General features: G+C 30.1%; 1 protein-coding gene across 3 annotated transcripts in view; it reads left to right on the top strand.

Moving 5' to 3' along the window:
* LOC143197307 (agrin) overlaps positions 1–26,244 on the top strand; it is a 507,226-nt gene that overhangs the window by 107,996 nt on the left and 372,986 nt on the right. For all 3 annotated transcript variants that reach the window (XM_076405663.1, XM_076405662.1, XM_076405660.1), the window contains exon 3: positions 17,082–17,135. In XM_076405663.1, coding sequence (XP_076261778.1) covers positions 17,082–17,135 — 54 coding nt within the window. The remainder of the gene's footprint in view (positions 1–17,081; positions 17,136–26,244) is intronic.

The raw sequence follows: 26,244 nt of genomic DNA, 5'->3' as shown, positions 1-26,244 counted from the left end.
TAGCGGTAATCAGAGCTAGGTTGAAAGAATGGATATATAGTCTATCCAAAGTGGAAGTGAACTCACGTCATCTTAATTTATGACCTCAAAACCTTGCAGTGTTGCCGCATTTAACTTTGACATTTTACATATTCTAATATAAATAAATTAATTTAAAAAATGTTATATAATATAATGTATCTTAACATGTCCCATAACAATTTGATTTGAGTGAATATGCAGTGATAGGGAGGAAGACATTACACTCTGTGACAATATTGTTCAGACATCTGATCTACTGTGTATATTTTGTCAGGCCTATTACTAAAAAAGTAAAATACATAAAACACAATGAATACATTCAGTGTAACAAATTTAACTATGTCTCTTTTTAACTCGAATAGAATGAGAAGGAAAATATTGTCTGGTATTAAAACGAATTTAAAAACTGCAATAGGCAATACATTATACATCTTGCTTATGTGAGTTCACTGCTATTCTGAATACACTATAATTTGTTGGAATATATCAGATTGTGGCTTGAAATAACGATAATGCTGGCGCAAAATACTGAGAGTGGTCTTCACTTTTCTGGTATTTTTAACCGACTTCGAAAAATTCGAAAGAGTTCTATGTTCGGGTATATATATATATATATATATATATATATATATATATATATATATATATATATATATATATATATATATATATATATATTCGCCGGTTTCTCCGATTGAATTGCGGATGGATTTTCAAACTTTTTTTATTCGAAGGAGTACATTTCCGAGGTGGTCCAATTGGAACCAAATTAGGATCTTCTGAGGGGAGAGGGGGAATCGAGTGAAACTCTCAAATTTCAAAAGCACGTTCAAAGTTTTCACAGAGTTTTTATCTAAAATAGTTTGATATTTGTGTATAATGTTATTTCTGAGCTGATGTGACCCAAAATCGGAAGTCGTTCAGTGCAAAAGCCATTCAGTTTGCTTTTTAAGCACTAACTATAGCATATAAGACCTCGTAGAAATACTGTAGACGACTAGTTCTATGGTGTAATGGTTAAAGCGTTTAGCTTCCAAACGGAGGTCGCGGGTTCGATTCCCCGCGGTGACAATAACTTTTTTGTTGTTGTAACGACTTCTTGTTGTTCTAGTTTGGTTAGAACATTTGTCAAATCACCTGGGCTAGATAGCCGACCCCGGGGCCTGAAACGCTCCTTATTTTCAATTATTGTACATTTATTACTATTTTTCCTCCCGGGTTGCACCTTTACTTAGCCTACCCGTTGTAATATTGAGTAAAATAAGTGCGTAATTTATTGAGTAAATATCTAACACTAAAAGTTGCATAGATCACATTACTGTATTTTCAAAATTCTTATGATTCAGCTTTATGAACAGCTTTATTTTCGTGGTTAATAATAATTTTTATAAAATACAATAATTGCTATACTATAGTCATTTAATTGGTATTGGTTTATTATTAAAACTAGTAATAATGGTGAAAGCGTTAAGTTACAAGTCTACTTGATATTTTATGAATACATTAATTTTATTTAATTACTTTTTATTCCGTTTTTGTCATACAGGTCATAGTTATTTTCAGTATCAATCATTTCCCTGTTGTGGCAACATTTAATTTCACCCTGATGTTGCAAAATGTTAACATGTGGATTTTTTAGCCAACATTTTCCATAATTGGTGGGCCATAATGAGGTTTGTCAAGATCTCCAAAATAAAATCCATTGAAAAAGATTTAGTTTATTGATTTTCAGAAAAACTAATACTTTATAGTTTGAAATTGTAATTGCATATAGCGTTGGTTAATATAACGAATTTTGGATATTTTAGTTTATCTAAGGTAATATTTTAAAATATTAAAGTCGGCTTAGTAGTCGCAGTTATTAAGAAGACGTGCTGCTGCGATAGTTACGGGTCCAAATCTTACAGACTGTGGTTGTAGTTGTAATGTTTGTAATGGATGGTTGTAATTGTAATTTCTTTATGTAATAATACAAAATCCGACAAGTCCACCAGCGAGTCGGGCCAGTAACCAGGCTGTGTAAGACCGGATGTCTTCTGGGATGGTAAAGTTGGTTACTGCCCAGTCGGTGGGCATAATGCCTAGGAGCGTAGTTCCGAACCGACGTTAGTCATTAGAACCTTTCCAGATAAACCCTAATTGGTAAGAAGAAGGCTTTAAAATATAATTTAAAAAAATATAAAAGTTGTTAAGGATCGAGTATTACACCAGGCTCATTTAACGAGATACTATTGTTGTATTAATATAAAAATATATATTAATGTGTTTTTATTTAAACACCTATATTCGCTAATTTATAAAACCAATAGTTTATAGTTTGTCAACACGTATTTTGAAGAACTGCTTGAATCTTAAGTTAAAATACATTATATTACCTATACGACAATATGGCGAAGGTTCTTAAGAACATACCATAAGATTTTTACTTCGGTGGGGAAATTTGACTTTCAATTCAATAGGTTAATAGAAAAATAATATTCTTATATCGATATAAAATATTATTTTGAAGTAGAATATTACTCTATATAATTAGACATATTTAATCTTCGACTGTATAATTGTTAGAAATCGAATAAAATATTTGTTGAATAATTTATTTTTAAAAAGTGTAAAATTTAATATCTTCCATGAATAATGAGATTGGAATAAAACCATATTTTGGTAAATTTATATTTTAATTTTGCTACTGATTATTGAGGAACATTATATATTGTGTTAATACTTTTGTTGTTATATAAACTAATATTAAATCTATATTCGAGAGATTTTTTAGCCTGCAGTGAGATTATAATTTATTATATTGGAAACAAGTTCACAGTAACTATGATGATGTGTTAAAAACGATATACCACTTATCAGTCAAAACATAAAAATTATTGTCTATAGGATTTAATCGATATCAGTGTCGAAATTAAATTGGAATAACCTGATTTTTGAAACCAGATGCTCAGGAATATTGTTAAAAATTTTATTAAAAATTAGAAAAATTAAATTGTTTGAAATTTGAATTTGTAAAATTAAGTGAGTCTATAATATGACACCTCATAATATAACAATATAATTTAATTATAACAGTGTAATTTGACAATTTAGAAGATATAATTGTATATATAATGTAATAATAAAAATATATTTCAATCAGAAATAGTATTTGAGACTTATAATTCATTATTTCATTTTTTATTGGTTTAATTTCTGTTTTAATAAACTTAGTGACAATTGATTAAGAATTGATTATCTCACATATATAAATATCTAGTCCTATTTCAATAATATTCCTAAAAGCTTCGCATAATTAATTTCTATCTCGAAAAATTAGCATCTTTTGTCTTTAAATCCAACAAAGTATAAATTAGCTGTGCTTTTACATAAAGTCTCCCTTGTCAACAAAGCAAAACCGTACTGAAATTAGCAGAGCTTCCTTTATTCCTGCAACTACAAACGTGAGAAATTCGTCCTTTAATAGACTCTTTAACTTTATGTAAGAAAAAGAAGTTTCGCCATTACTTTAATATAAAAGAAAAATAATTTCTCTCTTTGTAAAAGGTTCAATATTTTAAATGTTTCTAAAGACGATGTTCTGTAATTTATACTTTAATTTCTTCTGTTTCCGTTTGTAAGCTCCTTTGAAACTTTTATTCAAACTGTTCTGAGCTTTCGAAACATTTTCATATTTACGTGGTCTCTTTTTAAGGTAGTCTTTAAATTATTTGCAGGAAATAACTGTTGAAGTGGTTTAAAGAAATCCAGTAAATTAATAAAACGATTTTATAAAATTAAGTTATATTTTGTGCCACGAATTATTTTGTATTGCGGCTATTATTGTATAAGCGGCTAATGCGTATTAACTATATATTTTTTGTTTGGAGTGGGTTTACATAGAAACTATTCAAAATAACAGTGAACTCACGTCATCAAGGCGTTTAATGTGTCGCATGTTTCAATTTGCATATTCGTTTTAAAATAAGACAATATCTTCCTTCTCATTTTATTCTAGTTAAAAACAGAGAAGAGCTGTCTTATAAGTTAGACCTTGTAAACGAATCAGTCTACAAAAGCCGCCCGGTTGTCAAATGTCTGCAAAATTCGTCAAAATCTGAGGCAAACATTGTTTTAGCGCTTTGCTTGTTTAGATAAATTTCAAATCGCTGCTTATTATTTCCTTGATTGAAAGTGCTAAAGCCATTAGATAATCAGAGTCAGAAACAGATTACGTCTCTAGTCAGTAATTTCGAACTGGAACGAGATAATAGAGGCCTCTTCTTGCTAGTAGAATGCGTTAGGGAACTAAGTATCGATACCGTTAAATACCAAGTTGCTGGAGTTTTTATTGGAAATGTTTTTAACGTGTTACAGCTGCATTGACTATTAGTACGGACACTGTGACTAAGTTGTCTCAAGAAATGATCACATTGATGTTATCTCTATCAGGCATAAAATTTACGAAATGTTTAAAAACAGTGAGTATTTGTTCAGCATACATATTATTTAATATAGTTATTAAATGTTATATGAAACTGTTATCCTGGAAAGTATCCATAGACAAATTAGAGATTTTCGGTTTTTTGAGGGATGTAGGATATTCCTTTATACATTGTTTACCAACATGGTATTGGAATAGTGTTGAATAACCCACGAAGAGGTCTAATTGAAGTTCCAGATATTGCTTTAAAATATTCCAATGTTTAAAAGCATGTAATATTATCAAAGAAAAATTGTTATTTCAATTTGTGTATTTGTATAAGATGGATTTGGATGCATATTGCAAAATGGAAGATTGAGTAATTCAAGGTAAGATGATAATAAAAATAGCATAAGAACAGCAAAAGTTGACGGAAAAATGTAGACGTCTTTATACCGGAAACAGGAATGGTTTTATCACTGGCGCAGAGTTAGTGTTTTCCTGCAAGTCCAATGGGGACTACCATGAAAAAGAAACCATAATATATTTTTGCTGTCGTTTGAAAATCAGATTTTAGAGAACTAGGAGGAGCTATCTATATTTTTATGGACAATGCATCATACCATAGTTCGTTGATGCAAAAGATCTCAACAAGTAATTTAACTAAAGCTGTTTTTAAGGAATGGTTGGTAAAAGTTTTGGAGAAACCGCGTTAAAAATGAACAATTTGAAATTGTTACTCGGCTAATATAAATAAAATGTCTAATTACATCTTATATTATTTACCTTTTTAGAAATAATCCTGAATAGAGATACATGATAGATCTGATGACCGCATATTTAAATCAATGAAACTGATATGGGGTGTGGTAAAGAATTACTACAATAAACATACAGGCCGAGAATGACATACAAGCAAGAACTGTCTGAATGTGTTGAACAGATAATTGTCTACAATAACACCTTTGGTTTGGATGAACTTCATCCGATATACTGAAGAAAAAATTAACAAATGGAAGAATCGTGTTATATAGATTGGACCAGTGTTAGACAGATGTGAGATTATGATCTAACGTTGATAATTACCCAGGCAGGGCGATGAGAGTTGATACAGTTAAAGGTAACTATATAATGAATATAGGATACCTAGGTATGATAACTGTGTGCATAAATATATGCACTTAGTTAGAATAAAAAAAATGACTATTACCATTATTACTTATTCTAATCGATGTTATATTTGAATAATACAAGAAAATGAAAGATGAGATGACTATTATAGCTCAAACATAGTGTCGCTTATGTTATTAAAAACATATATATATATATATATATATATATATATATATATATATATATATAATATAGTGATAGCTAGCCATGGTTATTGAGTCCGTCCAAAACAAATTATTATTCAACACCAAACATATTATATTATTATTCTTATATAATTACATTCATGTACCGTAAAATATTGAGCATATATTCTTAATGTAAATGGTTAAATGTTGATAAATGGTTAATCATTATTAGTGGCTGTATAAAAGATAGTCGATAAAATATTTATTTAAAATATATTTAATATTGCAATATACCTAATTTCGCTATTTTTGCTTACATCTTTATACTACTTTGAACATTTATTATTTATTTAATTAAAAAGTTAAATAACATAATTTTAAGTTGACTTTTGTGCGTTCAGAGGAAGTTTAATATTTAAAAGCAAACAAATTTATAGCATGTAAAAAAGGAGGACTTTAATATGATCTATATTGATTTATATCTGCCCTTTAGGGCTTAAGGGCAGTTTTGGAGTTTTTACAAGTTTATAGGGAACAGGAGAAAAAAAAAATAAATAAAAATATGGCTGTTTTTATTTTTATTGCCTTTGCTTTTATTTTCTTCTTAAATGGCCAGTTTGAAAATTGTTCTGGAAACTTTTTACATATTGGTGTGTTATTTATTTGGTTAAAGAGAAGTTTTATTAGGAATCAACATTTTGACGATAAGGATTTATAAATAGGTTATTCAATATTCCAGTGTGTTCATTAAGGTTTTTAAACATTGTAAATAACGTAATTGTTCGAAGTAGTGATTGCCCTGCGGCCCAAATTCGACTACAATGTTTTAAATTAATTATTTAATAGTTTACTTATAATTTATAGTTTATCTTATAATTGAGTAAAAGGATATGTTACTAAAATTTGTTTCACAGTATTTTCAATATAAAATCAGAAATGTATTTGATACATAAAGTATTAATAAGTGTAATAAGGATACATGATCTTTCTTTGCCTTTATGTTATAAAAATAAGTATGGAATAATAAATGAAGTAGTACATGTTTCTGTATTAAAACAAAGAATACATGAATTAAACAATTTAAAATTGATATTTGACTTTAGCAATAATTAATTAATAAAAAATAATTATATAATAATGTTTTAACCATTAATTTTCCATTTTAACATCGTTTCAAATGTAATATATAATTAGGGGCAAAAGTCCCGCTACCATTGACACAACTGAGCTAAACGTCACATAACCAGAATGGCGTGCAATCAAAATAGTACTTTGCCCCACCTTAGTGTTAAATCGAAATGGTAGCGGTACTTTTGCCCCATCTTATATCAGGATTTGCCTTCCTATTCAAAATTGCCTGTCGGTATTTTGCGGTACAACTACACGTCCGTGGTTGATTTACGTATAGCAGAAACGATGAATAATCTACCGTATAAAAGTCGAAAATATTTCTTTAAATATATTTTTATTGATTTATTTACTTATACTCGTGTTATTTAGCGTCACTCACTTACTTTTAACGAACGCTATGCTTTATTTTTTTATTCGATCCTAGGGTGATATTTTTTTAATATATTTTAAAGTCTCCTTTTATCAACTATGGGTTTATCTGGACTGGGCCTAAAGTTTAACGTGGGCTCCAAACCACGGTCCTCAGCATTAAGCCTACCAACTGGCGAGTGACCAACTTTAGAAATCATCCCAGAAGACATCCGGTCTTTCCCAGCCTGGTTACTGGCGTGACTGGGATCATTTTCCTTGTCGGATTTTACACTCTTGCCTAAAACATTCACAAATATTACAAACATAAATTTACGACCAGGCCCCAACAGGATTCGAACCCGCGGTTATAGTGACAGTAGGAGGACCGTCTCATCGCCTTTACCACTGCGCCATCAAGCCGGCTAGGGTGATATTGTCGGCGAGCTAAACTTTTAACCTGTAAGGCTACCCGCTAGGTTTGGTTATATATTTAGTGTCACCGAACTGACGGCTATTCCTAGTTGCTTAATTATTAAAATATATTTATTAGTAGCGCATATTACACAAAAATATTAGACCTAAACATTACCCCCCCCCCCCCCCTAAGCTTTAGCCGTGTCAGGCTTCTCGGAATTTCCGTTTTTTTCAAAAAGGGAGACACAATTTTCGCTAAGCCTATTAATTTATAGATTTCTTGTCGGTTGCGTTAAAATTATGCTTATTCAATAATAATCACTTTCGGGTAATTTTTATAGGTACTCCTTGTTAATATCTTAGTTGTGTTTCCCCAATTTAGTAAATAATTTATCTGAACTATATGTAGCGGTTTGTTTGGAGTGGCTCCTAAGACCGTACTCTGCTTTGGAAGCCAATGGATTACAAATCTCGTTTAAAATGCGAGCCCGCCTCCCACAGTCCATGTAACCATAGACCTTCATTTCGGTAAGTTCGTTCTGTCTGTTCTTCATATTTTTTTGTTTCTTTCATGAAATTCTTCTGTTTGGAATTTGTTGTCGCATTCATTTTGTAGATGTGGTCAATCACTGATTTCCTCTTCTATCTTGATCTGTGATCTAATTTTTGAATTGAATTAAAATCTATTGACTTTTAATTAGCGTTGGGAAGTATCAACTGAAAACAGTAGAAACAGTCGATAGTCACAAAACAGTCGACCTAGTCGATTGTAAAAAAGCTAGCGATTGAAAATAGTAATTACTGTTTCACTCAAATGCACTTCTTCGACTATTTTTCTATTTGTGATAACGGATGGAGATGTACGAATTCCTTTCTTTACTAATTTTGAGAGAGGAAGGGAGGGTGATAACTGTTTGGTTCTCTGGTCCGTACAGATCAGTTCATTTTAAATCATTCTAAACTGGCAAGTGGCAGTGTGAAGAAAGGAATGGAATAATGATCCCACATATATTTAATCCTTTTTTAATACTCGAAAAGTAACAATCACATAATATAATAAAAGTAATTGGTTTATTTCTATTTAATTCCTACATGTGCTTACCAAATTTCTTTCAACCGTGCTATAAGTAAGATGGAGATGTAAATAGTTCTTTTTGAACTTTCTTTGGAAATGAGAAGGAAAGAGAAAATTGCTGTGGTTTGTTACTTTAAAAATAACAGCTTCATTTTGAATGACGTAAAATTATTTCTTTATTTGATATATTTGACTTCATTGTAAAGAGGAATGGATTAATGACCACTTAATATTTGTGTCGTATCTTTTCAATGAATCGTATTTATTTATCGTTAACAAGGAATATTTTATTATTAAGGATATTCGTTGAAACATGAATGAAAAAGATTTAACATTCAAAAGACAAAACAAAGATGGACACATTTAGAAAATCAAAAAAGTTAATAAAAAATACCCAGTAGTTGCCAAGACAACATAAATGGAGTCACAATTATTTATTTATTTATTTATTAGTGAAAGTGATGTTCGTTTTATCTTATTACATTAATAAATCATAGAGTTCCAAAATGCTGTTATATTAATGTATAATATATTGTCTTTTTACAATCATACTACAAAAAGACATAAGACCATATATATTACATATAAATGTACGTAAGCATAAATTCAGCACATTATTTACAAGGTTGCGGCTAGGACGGCAAAGCAAGAACTTCAAGAATCAGTTGAACGAGACTGGTAGCTTTGAAAATAGTAACTTAAAGTACACGACTGACACAGTTTATAGTAAAAATGTAGTGAAGTCAGTCGAACCGAAAATAGCGACTGAAACAGTCACTGATAAAAAGTAGTAAGATCAGTCGGACCGAAAATAGGGACTGAAATAGTCGATAGTAAAAAGGAGTCAATTACTAAATAGTCGATAGTCGTTTTAAGCGGGTATTTCCCAACGCTACTTTTAATATATTTTTTTTATTACTCTTCGTTATTCCCCAATCTGCCCTATTGGCAATATGTAGTTCTTATGTCTATATTATATATACATGGCATGCAGAAAATCACTGGTATGGTTGTATTCCATGTGACCAAATAGGCTTAAGTATAGACTCATACAGCAACACCTTGTTACCTTATGATAACTTGGATTTGCGCCCGATGAGCCAATACGTTTGATATAATTTTAGTCCCAGTTGTTTCCGTTTAGAGAGTATGTGCTTCTTTCAGGCTAGGAATCGATCTAAGTGCATACCAAGATATTTAACTTGCTCTGCTTGGGGAGTTCACGATGATTGATATTCACTGGTGGACGTGTTCTTCTACGCAGGATAAACGTTACATGGGTGGATTTTGTTTCATTGGCTTTAATGCGCCATGTCTTCAACCATAAATGTATTTGATTCAGGTCGGTTTGTAGGTTTATTGATGCTGTTACTGGATCTTCATGGGATGGAGAAATTGCTGTGTAGTCTGCGTATGTTGCCACAGTAGTTATTTTTGTGGTGGACAGGTCGGCCGTATACAGAAGATACAGTACTGGACCCAGTACATTCCCTTGGGGAACTGCTGAATATATGGGATTTTATTCGGTATGTTCATCGCCTTGATTTACAATGAAATGTCTATCAGTGAGATACGATTTTAGTAACTGATCGTCTGGATGAGGGAGAAGTTTCTTCAGTTTAACCTTCCAGCCCGTATGCCATACTTTGTCAAAAGCCTGAGATATATTTAGAAAAGCAGCCGAACGATATCTTTTGGTATTTAGGTCAGTGTTTACTTTGTTTACACGTCTGTGAACTTGTTCTATAATCCCATGCCTATTGCTAAACCCAAACTGATATTATGGAATAATTTTTCTTTTTTCTATTATATAGTTTAGCTTCTTGATGTATAGTTTCTCGAAAATTTTCGAGATTATTAAAATTGTTCATAACAATTATTGAGTTAATAAAAAATGCCATTTAAATTAATCTAGATTTGTTGTTGCGGTAGTTAAGATTATTACTTAAAGAATTCTAATTTGGTCATAAAAATTGGTACATTATTAAATGTAACTCACAAAAGGGTGAGGGAAGATTCATTTCCTAAATATTATGTAATATTCTAGTAGAAGGATAAACTTCATTTCAATCATTATGTATAAAATACATAATTTAATAAAAATATAACTATAAATCAACAAAATAATATTTATTTGCTGTAATAATAAACTTCGCAAGCAGTTCCTTGAGAAATATTACAGACAAAATTTAAATGAAGCAAAACATAATTATATAATATGTAGTATATTATAAAATAAGGAAACAATTATATCAAGAGAAAATAGTAATATTAAACAGGTCAAAACAATCAACAGTTCTTCATAATACAATATAAAATATTGGTAAGCACACTTTATAACAAGAACTTTATCGAAACTCAAGTCTCAAACTACCTGCGTTGATTTATAGGAACTCATGAATAAAACGCTTATGCGATATTAATTAAAAATGAACTACAAACATTTATAGAACCTAATTAGATAATAAATTTAAAGGTATATTGTTCAGAGTAAAAGTTATAAATCATTTGCAATAAATTATTTTCTATAACATTGCTTTAAATTACTGGATAATTATTTTAAACAGTATTTTAGATACTGAAATATTAAAAAAAAACTATCACAACGACAAAGAGAAACAGTGGGCAAAGCCCAAATTTAACTGATGGAGACTGATGATCTTTCAAATTGATTGTGGCCATATAGCATAAAGCTACCGAAGCAAATTTGACAGCAGAACTCAACAGTGACATTCTTTTAGGACGCTTTGTATAAATACCCTGTTTTTAAAATATAAGTTTGAGATACTAGAAGATCATTTTTGTCATACTCTGCTTATTGACTTCCGAAACATTAGAGACAGGAACTTGATATGACCGTTATTTAGTGAGGTAGTTTAAAATGTGATGTAATACAAATAGATAAAAAGGGATAGCAGCGCAGTTTTAACTGAAGAGATACTTGAGTCGGTGGTGGTACGTCTGAATTGAACGATGGTCAGTGACTGAATGATACAAAGTACCCTTCATCCTTGGTATCCGAGATAAAAGTCTCGGGGTTGCCAGATATTTGTTATCGTGTACTGATCGTTGTTGCTGGAACCCTGTTTACGCACGTCACGTTTAACACCTGGCATAATATTTCTGCGTATTTTGTAGGCCATTATTGGAACCACATATTGACAGTTTTATTGGAACCACATATTGGATATGAAAAGAAGCTCTATATTTGGGTCTCATATGAATTCACAATGAGTGTTCCGTGCTTCTATTTGTGGATTTATGCTTAAACAAATGAAATCCAGCTATTCTTGAAGGGAAATATTACGTGAGAGTGAAGAAATGTGCCACGTACGTTAATAGTGTGTACAAAGGACCCTGGCATAAGCCTAGAAAAGGGTTGCAAAGCCGTATCGCGTCCAGGTAGGTGATGATAAGTGTTCGGTAGGATTGGAAAGGCATTAACCAGAATTGGTAAAAAATGCGTTTTCTTCTATTGCAGCAACCCTAGATCACTGTTGGCTTCACTGCATAGCTTGGACCTTATTTCGTCCGATAACTTCGGTTCAGCATTTCGCCCAAATATTTCAGAAGTTCCACACTTTTGGAATTATGGTATTAATTATGTATTACATATATGAATAAATCACTTTTTACATAACATATTATGATAAAATATGGCTCTTTGTCAAAATCGGACCATGTTTGGATTACGTTTTCTAAACTATACAATTTGTGCGATAGTCTAGAAAATCATCTTGAATTTGATGAATTAACTGGAATCAACTGGTTCTATACACAGTAAAATGTCAGTATCTCGTGTTGAATAGTGACGCGATGATAATATCCACTATCCATTATATTGTTATTCAGCTCAAGTAGTCATCAAAGTCATGCTATTTCAGCCCGTTAAAGTTTTTATTGTCAGATTTCCAGAAGTAGGAGGTTTATTTGAGTAAATTTGAGGGTTTCTCTCCATTTTTCCGGATTAGATCCTGGCTAGGTTCCAATGGGACCATCTCAGAAGTACACTCTATCGAATAAAAAAAGAATTTTGAATATCGGTCCACAGTTGACGGAGAAATCGGTGAACATACATATAAAAATGTATACAGCCGAACATAGAACTTCCTCGTTTTTTGAAGTCGATTGAAAACAGCCACCATGTAAATAATGTAGAAAACAGACAAAGAAATAAATAGAAATAAAGCTGATGATATTAATTGGAAAGCCGTATGAATAATTTTAGGGTTTATATTTATTATTGTCTGTTACATCATATCAATGAAGGGATAAATTAAATAATCCGAAATCCAATATAATAAAAGAGAATTGGATTAAGTTTATAGAGTGAAATTCCGAGCTTAAAATGTCTATATTAACTAAGCCCGCCTATGATCCCAAAACAGGAAAAAAAATCTGAACTAGGTACTCAATAGAGAATAAATTGGGATTTAGAACTCTGTTTATGTCACCCTTTATTTAGGCAGTTGAAACGTAGACCACCGATCTCTTTCTATCTACGATTAACCCTGATCACGTTCGGATGCAATTATACTTCTCTGTCGTGCCATCCTTCAAGAACGCGTGCTCGAAATGCCCAAACTTGACCGTAGCCAAAATGGCGTATATCGAATTTTTAACAGTCGTTCTGCTTGCTTAATAAATGACACTTGTTTCAAGAATACCTTCGCCTTCATTCTATTGTCCAAACACTTTACAAATGCCTTTAGCCATTTGTTTCACTTTTTTTATTCGTTTTCCCTAACATATCATTCAAATTTGTAAAGTAATGAACTATCCTAACACCATTAATTTCATTAATACTATTTATAAAAGTTTCTTAGTTACTACTAACATATTCGATAAATATTTTTTATTATTATTTAATTAATACATTGTTACTAGTCGTTTCCGTCTAACTTACAATTTGTCTTTATTATAACTTAAATCTAGGTATATAACTAGGAGGACACATCGGCCCTATCTCAATCTCTGGTGAAATAATGTTTATATATGTCACTGCTGAATTTTTAATATATGCACCTCACTACAAAACACTACACAAGATCAGATGGTTTGATTCTTTTGAGTCTGTGTCCTATTCTGGTGGTATTCAAAAGTTGCAATATTTCAATATTCGTATGAGACTGGAGTCTTTCCTTATGCCCCCTTGTAATTCTCTTGATTTCTTGACTGACTGTAGATATCTGAAGTTCTCGACGTAGGTAATCAGTCCTAGAGTATTTGAGTGCGCCCACAATACGTCTCAGGACTTTGTTCTGAAAAATTTGTATTTTATTTATGTTACTCTTTGCAGAACATCCCCATAATTAAACTCCATATGGCCATATAGGTTTCAGTATTTGCTTATATAATAGAAATGTATTATGTACTGATAATTGTGATTCTCTTCCAAATAGCCAGTATATTTTCCTATATTTCAATTCCAGTTGTTTTCTTTTCTTCTTTATATGTTCCTTCCAGCGAAGTTTTGCATCGAGATTCATTCCCAGGTATTTAGCATTGTTGCTATATGGAATGATAGTATTTGATAAATACACTAATGTATAAATAAACTAATATTTTAAATAGTTTTTATGTACCGGATAATGTTCAAAATTGGAGCTTGTGCTTATTATAGTTACTTATCTAATATCTAAAATATCTTCCTAAAGTTATAATGTGCTTTTATATAATTTATTTCATAAATATGTTTAGAAAATATATGAATACTTGCGATTTTACATTTTATGTAGATGCGTTATGTAGTATAATCTTTTTGAGAAAATCTGTTTTACCTGAATTGTGAACAAGTGAAACGGGTTTGTCTGTTTTCTATTTGATGGGAAACTTCAGTATCGCCTTGTTTCTTCGTTCAACAAGTCGCTTCTTCTTTCCGTTAAATGAAAGAGTTTTTCAAGTAGAGTATATAGTTTTTTTGAAACCCTTTCACATTTTATAACTTATCTAATTATTTTAATGCCTAAGTCACATTTATTTATATCGAGTTGAATATTAACGTTGCCCAAGTTAAATTGAATGTTGCCCTGATAAAGATTGTTCTTATATATCACAATTCATATAAGTTCTTTTACTATTTCATAGAGTTTCATAAGAGCTTTAAAGTAGTACTACAGCTTGGCTCCAAGAAACGTCTCGTAGTTCAGGTTTACAGTTCTATGGATATTGAAAAAGAATGATTATCATCGTGATAATTTCGATTTTATTAACATTCAGTGAAGTTCGGTTCATCATTTGTCAATGCTTAGTTCTCGACTAGTTTTTCCTGTAAAAATTTGCGACAATTTGTTGCTCGTTAAAACGGATGGATATATGTTGGATGTTGGTATTACGAATTTAGTCTTTGGTTTTGTTACTTTATATACAGAATTCGTCACCTCGCCCATAGTGTTAGAATATTGTATCTATAAAGAGATATTGTACTTTAAAATAATAATAACATATAATATAATAAGTATAGTATATAATATAATATGTATAATATATAATATAATATGTACGCGTGCAGTGTATAGTCCGAATATCCGATGAGTTTATTAGTTTACTCTGAAGGTTAAAACCACTTAGAGGAATCAAACATAAAGATGAAATTTAATTATCGTGAAAAGTAGTTCGTTTTAAGGGAGAACCCTTGTACCAAAACCGAGGGTTAATATTTGGAATATCTGCCTTGTAGGTTTCACCACTTATTCACTGTACGTTATGTAATTTAAAATTATTATCTTATTAGGTTATTTAAATATTTGTGGTTTATTTTTAATTAATGCTATATATGACTTTAATGCATAAATTTGAAAAAATGGCCTCAAGGTACGGTTTATTAAATTAGCGTTAGTATAAAAATACCTATATACGGGTAAGAATATACGAACACAAACGAAATTCAGACATAAAAAAATAAATGTAAATACTTGTCATAAATGTCATGATGAAGTTCTTCTTGAAGCACTATAACCATGATAAATCACAAGATTTAGCAAGTCAACCAGTAATTTACATTCCAGAAACTTTATTTCATAATGATGAGCTAACAATAAATTAATTGCGGAAGACAATAAAATCATAAGAGTATTTTAAAAATATTTTAAAGTCTCCTTTTTCCAACCAGGATTTATCTGGACTAGACCTGTAGTTTAACGAGGGTTTCGAACTATGGTGCTCGACATTAAACCTACCGACTCGTCAGTGACCAACGTAGAGACCATCCGAGAAGATATCCGGTCTTACCCAGCCTGGCTACAAGCGTGACTGGGATGGTTATTCTTTATCGGACTTTCTATTGTTGCCTAAAGACATTTACAGTTACAATCACAAGCATAATACCCATGCTCCAGTATGATTCGCACCCTCGACTAGTGCAACAGTAGACGACAAGAGCGCTGGAGTTAACGAAGTGACGTCAGGAATAGTGAAGACTGCTACATTGTTGTCAGATTCAACGAATTTCCAATTAATATCTCAAAAGGCAAGACTTTTTGGCACTTGGCCAATGAACATTAAACATTATAAAATTATTAAATTTTGAAATAGAAAGCCAAACGTATAGATTAGGGATAACAAATTAAGCAAAGGCTCGTATTAACTATCAGTAAAACAGTATAAGATTTGCGCTGACAAGTTTGAAACTTTTTAAAAGAGAAGAAGTGAGAAAAATATCTGAACGATTTACTTTGAATTTAGTGGAAATGTTCTTTACATAGCCCCCTGTATTCAGGACCATGAATTTTATAAAACTGATTATTATTTTAAAAAATAGTAAAACTTAAAAATAAGGGATGTTTTCAAATCAACGCCATTGTGTGATTTTTTCATCAGTCTATCATAATATGAGGGTCCATGTAAAAAGCAAGAAGCAGCAATATACATTTTATCTAGTTAAATTACCTACTTTCTAGTTTTATATTTCACAGCAGTATAATATGCTTTGATAATATATTTATGAAGCAGGATTTTATTGTATATAAATTAGTATTAATGTTTTAAATTAATTAATGTAGAAACGTTTCAGAAAGAGTAACATTTTAACCATCTAGAGATTTCAAAATTAAATAACGCAAAATTGTCATCGTGCGTTTTCTAACTTTTTCATGTTACTATTTTTCATTCCGATAGGGTATGGATGTATTTTATCTAATAACTGTTATTGTCCAAATGTCATAGTATAAAATCTGATAAAAAATAACTATTCCAGTCGCAAGAGTAACTAGGCTGGGTCAGACCACAGGTTGCTTACAGTCAGTTGATAGATTTGAAGGCGATCAATATAGCACATTTTAAATTGTTAGTTTGGTCCAGATAATATCTAAATGATAAAGAGAAAACTGTAAATTATTACAAAAAGCTTCAACAAACGTTTTAAAAATTATTTTATTTTATTTTTCAGATGACAGGATACAGAATTTAGAAGTGAAGACTTTTGCGAATGCTAACTTTGGTGGTAAGTTCAATATAACATGTTTACTTTTTTCTCATCTCTTTGTGAATTCAAAGAAATTTGATTTTTCCTACGCAGAATCCTGAATTATTTCCCGATTTTTTTCTCGCTTATATCGAGCACAAAATCATGCGACAAAAAATTGAGGGAAATTTATGTAAACATCGCTTTTTTACTTTATTTTTAGAAATAATAAAGTAATTATCAGGGCAAACATATATTTAAGTATTTTCATTAAATATTGCTCTATATATAAATGGTGTAGGATAAATTTTTATACAGCAAATATTATATTTTGATTTTATGATTGAATATTAAGTACCAATAATTCAAAACTCCCGATTGAAAAATTCCTGGTCTAACTAATAGATTCATATATCAAATTTAGTAAGTAGGTAGATTGAAAAAAAATTAACTAGTGCAATTTTGCCATGAAAATTAATGATACGAAAAAATGTAACATGTTAGAGAAGATTATTTTTTTCCTGTTACGTGTAGTTATATCTATAACGGTTGATCTTCAAAATAATTAGATAATATTATGGTAATGATATTTGCGGGAAACTCTCACCTTGCTGATTAGAAAATGTATGTTTGAACGGACAGCTAAAATAGCTTAACCTATTTTCCAGCTAATTTTTAAGAATCCAATAAATTCATGTTTAATCTATTAGTAATGATGAGAAACCTTTTTTCACTGTATGTGAACGGTTATAGATTATTGTGATTTTTTGGCAGCCAAAGTTATATAATAAATAAATACGTTTTTTTAAGTTTGATCAAACTTAAAAATTTAATTCAATTCATGTCATTTTAAATGACCATTAACTTTTTTTTATAGAATTAGAAATATTTTTAGACGCAATTGTTTCAATTTCATTTTAACTAAGTGAGTTTAACATCATTTAAATTGCAAGAAACCTTAAAATATATAATCTTACCAGATGCTGTTTAGATTGATTCTTAGAAGTACTATTTTAAGTCTTACATTACTTTATCATAAATTGTTATATAAAATTTAATAAAACCGCAACATAATTGATAAAACAAGCAGTAAAATATAAGAAATCATAATTTTTAACTAACAAATTTAGAACCGGGTGGGTTAATTTAACAATGTTTAAATTAGATTTCGCCAAGTACAATTAAACTGTATTATTCCATAAAAACTATTACGCCACTTTTGGAATGTGGCCTTATTTTCTTCTTGATAGAGTCAATTGTCTCTGTATTAGGATTTAATGAAGTATGTATTTGGCCGAATAATGACAGATGTTTGCATGAACTGAACCGAGATAGACCGTGGCAGAAAATCTGTGGAATTTCTAGCACTCCAATAGAATTCTGTATTCCTTTTGTACGTCTGCTCTATACCGAACTTCGCATTGTTTGTTAATGATTATAAGTTAGCGTTTTAAGCGAGTCTTTCACTTAATTATTTCGTTATTATATCACTTTTATTTAAAACATTTGTTTTAATATGTTTAATTTTCTGCTATTAGGTTTTATTAATAAGAAAGATAAAATATGTTGCAGAAAAAAAGACAGTATATGTACGTGAGGCGGAAAATAAAATGTTCTTCTGATATATACACAATATTTATTTATCGACAAGGTGTTAAAACACCATTGACTTTTAAAACGGTTGAAAATCTTCGCAGAATGCGTTCAAAGCATTCGTCAATTGCTTCAATGTTGTTGGAGAAGGAAAACTGCCTCTCACTCTAAAATTCCCCATAACGGTTCAAATGTGTTGAGGTCTAGTGATTGTGCTAGCCACCCGAAATAGTTATACTTGATTGAACCTTTTTGGTTGTGTTTATGGGTGCATTATATGAGATTTAGAATATGCCAGTGTTCGGCAGTGTTATGCTAATCACCATTGAGGATGTCGAGATTTTCATTCGCACTAATCCGACTGAATAGCTAGGCTTTTTTGGTGTTCTTTATACCTAAAACTTTCATCGTTTGTAGTAAATAATGTAAACCACCACATTACTTCAATTGCCAAGCGTCGAGGTTTTATAATTGTTGCACTTCTTTTGCAGCTCAGCGCTGGTTTCCAGCTTTTGTAATCGCAATCATTCCTCGAATGTTGGTTTTGTGTTTTGTGTTTTGTGTTCCACTTTAGACGGTAGTTTTATGTTGTCCATTCACAATCTTTCAGCCAGTTAGTTTTTGATTTCGTCCATTATTCCTATTCGTCGATGATGTTTTATTATGTTTTGTGTATGCTGTCATTTCCGTGAATTCTGTTGTTCGTAAAACGTCAAAGCATTCTGCTGTTTTCATCAGAGATGCTGCCGTTAATTGAATATTAACGATTTGTCAACTTTTGTCAACATTGTCACAAGTCATCAATCACATCAATCACAAGATTTGTTAACAAGAATTCACATTTTACGGATCGCTTGTTTTATCCGTCACAGAACAAATCGTACTGAAATATAAACTGCAGAACTTGTAAACTTAGCAATACAGACGCGTCGCGTTATTAACACGGTAGCAGTGTTGCCAATTGGAAAGAAGATGCATTATATTGTTAGAATTTAGTCAGGATTGTACCTGAGGACCAATAGAACTAACAGTGCGATCCGATATCATCGCCGCGATGGTACCAGGAGAACTGTTTGTACTATCCAGTACCTGACTTTGTAAATGAGGTTGGAGTGGGGTGTCTCCCAACGTGGGACGGGAAATATCTAACAATATTGCAAAGTATTCATATTATTTTGTCTATCCCCTGTAGGTTATAACATAATGTTTGTGGATTAATTTTAAATGAAAATTTCTCTAAATTCAAAACTTATCATAACAAACAATCTTAACAAGTGACAATTGGGATATACAATAGGTCTTCCTTCCTATACAGGTCTTCCTATATTGGTCTTCCTATATAAGTCTTCTTATATAGGTCTTCCTATATAGGTCTTCCTATTGCTATTGTGGTTGCGGGTTTGAATCTCGTAGCTCAGTGATGTCCTTTATTAATGTGATTGTAATTGTCTCTAAACAACGGGGTATAGTCGGACATGACAAAAATCGCAAACACGCCAGTAACCAGGCTGCATAAGGCCGGATGCTATCTGGGATGAAGTGGGCTCAATGCCGTCCAGATTAAACATATTTACTAAAAAGTAGACTTTGTAAAAACAAATTAAAATTACGAAATTAAATCAAATTGGTGAATTAGGGTAGGAAGACTTAGTTTACTGAGTTTGCAAGATGCGCTATGAGTTTTACCACCATTTATATATCAATATTTGCCTCAAATCTATTCTATATAATTGCTATCCTGACATGATGGTAATTTAATTTGGATTGAGTTTCTATTTATTCTTCTTCAATTTATTTTTTGGTTAATTAAGTTATTGTTTTCTGTGATTATCAAATGTAATAGAAATCAAACATGTGTAAATCAAACCCTGCCAATATATTCTATCTGATATATGAAGTCTGATTTTTAACAACTTGGGTTAATTTGAACTGGAGCTATTGCTTAACGTGGAGTTTGAATGACAATCCTCGGAATCATGGTCTACTGATTACTACAACTTAGAGACCATCCCAGGACATATCTGGGGTTATCTAGCTTGGTTACCGGCTTGACTGGGATGGTTTTTCTTGACGGATTTTACATTTTTGCCTAACACAAATATAGGACACACACATAAATGTACAATCATACCCCGGTGGGATTCGAACCCACAGTGGGAACGCTGTGAACGCAGGAGACGGAGAACCGTCATGTTACCTAGGCTTATATAATTCTAATCACTAAACTAATTGGGTTAATTTTCTTATGCTTTATATTTAGATGGCTACATTATTAAATTAATGTTTACTTATATATTTAAACCTACAGAAAGATGGATTATGTGAATGATTTAGTGAATGAAAAATTCTTGTAAACTCTAAATGTTCTGTATGGATACTGATATATATTATAAAATTATAATATTAAACAACATATTGTAAAATGATTACATATAATGTAGTATATTATAGCAATAATATTAAGCTTGTGCGTTTATTCAGCGTTAGGTTTTTGTAATATTCTTATTTAGTATAAATACGTCAAATTATTTTAAATATTAATTGATAAAAATACAGTGTGTATGTATTAAATTATAATATCTGTCGGAGAAATTTTCACTGAAGGGACAATGGTCAGCTACACAGGTAATTCAGAAGCCAAGTGACCAGCAGGACAGAGTCTTGTAAATGTAGTATCACCCCCCACTCTCTGCCGCGACTAATGCCACGGCATTTCAGCCAATGCGAGACGGTATCAGTCGAACGAAGCCTGCAGGAGTCGGGTGACGCTCCTGCAGCAATTTGTTTTGCGCCCTCTTCGTGAAAACACGTGTTCAGTTTCGACCAGGTCCTAGTTACTTATCCAGTGATATTTGTTCGGGTTTTAGTTTCCGCCAGACTGGATTCCTGCTGAATTTTATGTGCGGTGAGTGCTTTTTGTTCCTTCAATCTCAATTCAGTGAGTTTTCCTTCATTTTTTTTTGAAAAAAATATAATTCCTGTCGTTGCTGACTATGCGTTTTCGGAAAATTCTGCGGCAACACACGATACCGACAAAGAGTTTTTCTTCAACACCTTGCAGTTTTTCAACAATATTTTCATTTATTCAAGAAAATTATTTTAGTATATAATTATTAAAAATTTAGTATAAAACGCTAGTAGGTATGGCATTGGTTGCTGTATCAATATAAAATATTTAAGAAGTAGACTGCAAACTAAATCAAATACATTTCCAGAAAAATATCATGGTATTATGCGAATTAAAACAGGAAATGTGAGCCGTAAAACCATTAATTATGTAAACTATTCGGATGCAACCTTTTTCATCAAAATATGATGCGTATAGTTATAAATAAGTTTAGTTTGAAATTACTAATATACCAGGTGATAGTAGAAATTATATTAATTTAAGAAAATTGTATTAAACACACTTAAATAATGGCTAAAATAAATAGTTAAAACTTGGTTCGTATAAATTTTTTCCTTTTAACAAATCAAAATATTTCATAAGTTTTTAAGCATGTATGATAAAACTGTATTAATACATTGAATATTAAATTAAAAAGTGCCTTCGTATTTTCAATATATCTGGACTGTATATCGTAATATTTCATATTAAAAAAATAATTTCTATTTTGCTATTTTTTATAAGGATATTTTTATATTGTAATTTTAATTTTGAAATATTTTATAAAAGGTTTTAACTTTAATGTTAATAAAAGTTGAGTATAAAAAAATACATATTTTTAGAATCGTTATATAGCCGCAGTGTATATTAGACATTTTGCAGTTGTTTTATTTTAGCTTCACAGCTTATTTTTAATAATATTAGTTAGAAAGTGTTAATTGTATGTCGTCTCATTACGTATTACTATAATTTTATTCTCTAAAGAATATCTAATATTATTTATTTAAAAAATCCGTAATGAAAATAAATATGTAATATAAGAATTAATATATATCTTTATATTAACGAATGGCCCTATTTGTTATTAATAATTACATAGCAACAATATGGGTAAATTTATGCTAGTGATTCAATTCAATTATTCTATTATTTTACTTTTGTTGCCAATATACCTGGTAATATAATCGATGTTGATTAAATATTACCACATCATTTTCTTAATTTACTATGTTATGATTGGCCATTCTTATTATAAAATAAGGATGTCTTATTTACAATTTTATACATTATTTGATATTTTATTGTTATTTGTTATTTTATTCCACCGTTTTCTTGCTTTATCTAGGTTAGAATTAATTTACTTATCTTTGTCATATGCATTGATAATATTATCTTCTTGTGTTAAACTTAATAACGATAAATTTGTTTCACAAACTAGTTATTTTTCTTTTAATTGGTCAGCAACATTTAAATAGCGCTATTAAATATATATATATATATATATATATATATATATATATATAACGTACATATGTGAGTATAATATAGAAACGCTTCTAATATATAAATAAATTTTTTGGATAACACGTATTTTAATAGGTTAAATGCTACTCTCAATGAAGGTGAATAAATTTCATATCTTATTCGCAATTTGTTTTAATATGATATACCATTTATAGAACATTTTAAATATTTTATCTTAACTCATCGTTTTTATGTAATAATTAGATAGGCATTGTTTACAACCTATCGCATACTTATTCACTTTCTATTTACAAATGCGGAAATAGATGGTATAGAAATTTATTATGGGAATTTATTTAATGCGTTAACATTTAAACAGACAACTAATTCATTGATAAAGTAGTAAAATGGACGACAAAATTATATTTCAATATGTAATGTATACGTAATATTAAATAATCCAAAATGGTACAAAAATTCGTTATTTACTTCTATTATTTGGTACAGAAATATATTTATATTTTTATAGGATTTGTGGCACATTTACATAGAAAATTAAAATATGCAATCTAATTAGTGGGCATTTGATAACGAGTTTATCGATTATGAACCTTTAGTCACTTGTTACGTAGTCCTTAGAAAATATCCTTTTTGACTGCTGTATTTACTCTAATTATTTATATTAGGTAAATGTTACAACATTTCTGAATATACAGAGTTGTTTCTTGTATCAATATTGTTTTAGTAACATTTATTTCTTATTGGTAAAATATGTTTTATAAGGAAGAAATAAAGTAATAGTTTTTGTTTTATGTAATTTGTGTATGAGAAAAACGACCCGACTCTATTAAATAATCCATCGTATATAACTGACAGTTAGTATAATGTTTCCCATTACAAAAGTTCAATACAATAATAAAGTATATAGGCATATGTAATTATCTTAAAAGTAGATAATGGAAACCCAGCAACATATTATATGTAACAAATATATTCAAAGCATTGTTTGGATATTCAATAACTTACCCTTTTATTGCCATTATTTAATATAGGATAGTGCTTTCAATAATATACGTACATATAGAGTTATAGGTAATCATAAGTGAATTACTTTTTTAATAAATTATATATAAAAAACTTAATAATGATATATAAATATTCTTGTGTATTTGTTTTAGTATAGCGTTAAATCTATTTAAATCGTGAAAAGTTTGTGTAATTAGTTCTAGTACACAAACATCTCGAGAGATAATTTTTAGGATTATTTTTAAAATATCTTTAAACGGTTAAAATACTTAAAATGCCTAAAGAAAATGGAGATGCCAATAATTCTTTAGGCAGCTTGGTTGGCGCATTGTTCAGGGCGACAGGACTGTCCTCCTACTGTTGCGATAGTTGCGGGTTCGAATCCTGCTGGGACGTGGATGTTTGTGATTGTAATTATAAATGTCTTTTTGGTCAACAATGGAAAATCCGACAAGGAATAACCATCTCAGTCACGCCAGTAACCAGGCTGGGTAAGACCGGATATCTCCTGGGATGGTCTTTAAGTGGGTCACTGGCCGGTCGGTGGGCTTAATGCCGACGACTGTGGTTCGGAGTCCACGTTATACAGATAAACCCTCGTTGGTAAAAAGGAGGTTCTAAAATATAACCAAAAAAATTCTTCAAAATTTCAACTTTATTAATGTATTTTTAATGATATCACAGTAAAATATTTAAAATGTTACTTTTTGGTTTTATACGATACTGCTATCACTTCTCCTATTTTGATGAACACTGAGAGAATATAATAAACTAACTATATATTGTCACAAGTAATTGAAACTGAAATTCGTTAAATTTTGAAATTATATTTAATAATGAATCATACTAAAAGCAGTCGTTTTAATGTTATATATGTTTATAAACTTTTACGGCATATTAAAATATATTAATACATTCGTAAAGAAACGAAAATTACTATTTATTACATTAAATAATACGTCTTTTATTAAAATGCTTTACGTATTTTTTAAGTAATATTTTTAGATGTTTATTTAATATTTTGTAACAAAGGATTGATTAGAACGAGACTAACTAATTTCTAAATTAATTAAGGTATCGTTGAATTATCTGAAAATCACACTTAACACATACTCTATCTATAAAATCCAATAAATATTAAAATGTGAGTTCCATATTTTACATGTAACAAGTAAACTTATATTTAACTAATATAAACAAGTAACATACATAATACTACTTTATTAAAGGTCGTATAACAGACAAATGCTTTTTCGCTAAATGATGTATGTGACCGTTGAGTTTAATTTATATGTATTTACCAAAGTTTTAAAAATTAATTCGTAATGGCAGACATATTTACTTGCTGTTTCGACGGTTAACTTTATTCGAAATTAATTACCACATTATTGCTACATGTAAACATTACCATACAGATATTTTTGTCTACACGTTTGAAGATAAAATGATGCTTGCTGAACTTTTTTGAAAAACCAAAAAACTGAAAACGATTTTTCTTTCCTAATGTTGATGATTTTTGTATGTTTTTTATTTGTATACGTTTCGGTAGTTTTTGCTTCATTACTAAATATATCCAGTGTATTTTATAATAATGAATCCAACTGTTAAAGTAAAGCACATTATACAATTAAAACTGAAAGTTCTCTGTTCGAAATATGATTACGTAATCGGCATTAATCGATATCGCTTAATTAAAAGGTGTATCCCCAAAGTCTGGATTAAAAATAGTATCTATATGACCAGAGCATGCAAATCGTCGATATCATATAATCGCCAACAAAAATATTTTAATAGAAATTATTGGTATCCCACGTCATATAAAACATAAGAAATAATATTCTGTCGGAAATAAAATAAAATATCATATAAATTACATAGTAAATTAATATAATTTAAAATAGTTCTTTATTTTATATCCTGCGCTTTAGAAAGAGTATATATATTAAAAATGAGTCTCTATGTTTCTTGGTTGTCCTTTGTTAAATTGGCATTAATTTTTAAATCATTAACAATCAATCTTATTAGATAATCCGATAATTTTGATAATAACTCTTAGGATCCTATCTTTATATTGCTGAAAATCATTTTATTTTTGTCGTTATTTATCTTTTGTTATTCTTCTGACCATAATATGATAATTATGATAATAACATATTTATATTTATTCAAATTATTTTA

Source organism: Rhynchophorus ferrugineus, unplaced genomic scaffold (assembly GCF_030347505.1).
Source record: "Rhynchophorus ferrugineus isolate W39M unplaced genomic scaffold, kcgeb_rfMv2 rfM5, whole genome shotgun sequence".
Taxonomy (NCBI): Eukaryota; Metazoa; Arthropoda; class Insecta; order Coleoptera; family Curculionidae; genus Rhynchophorus; species Rhynchophorus ferrugineus.
The sequence above is the reverse complement of the archived record's forward strand: the minus strand, read 5'-3'. Positions and strand labels throughout refer to the sequence as shown.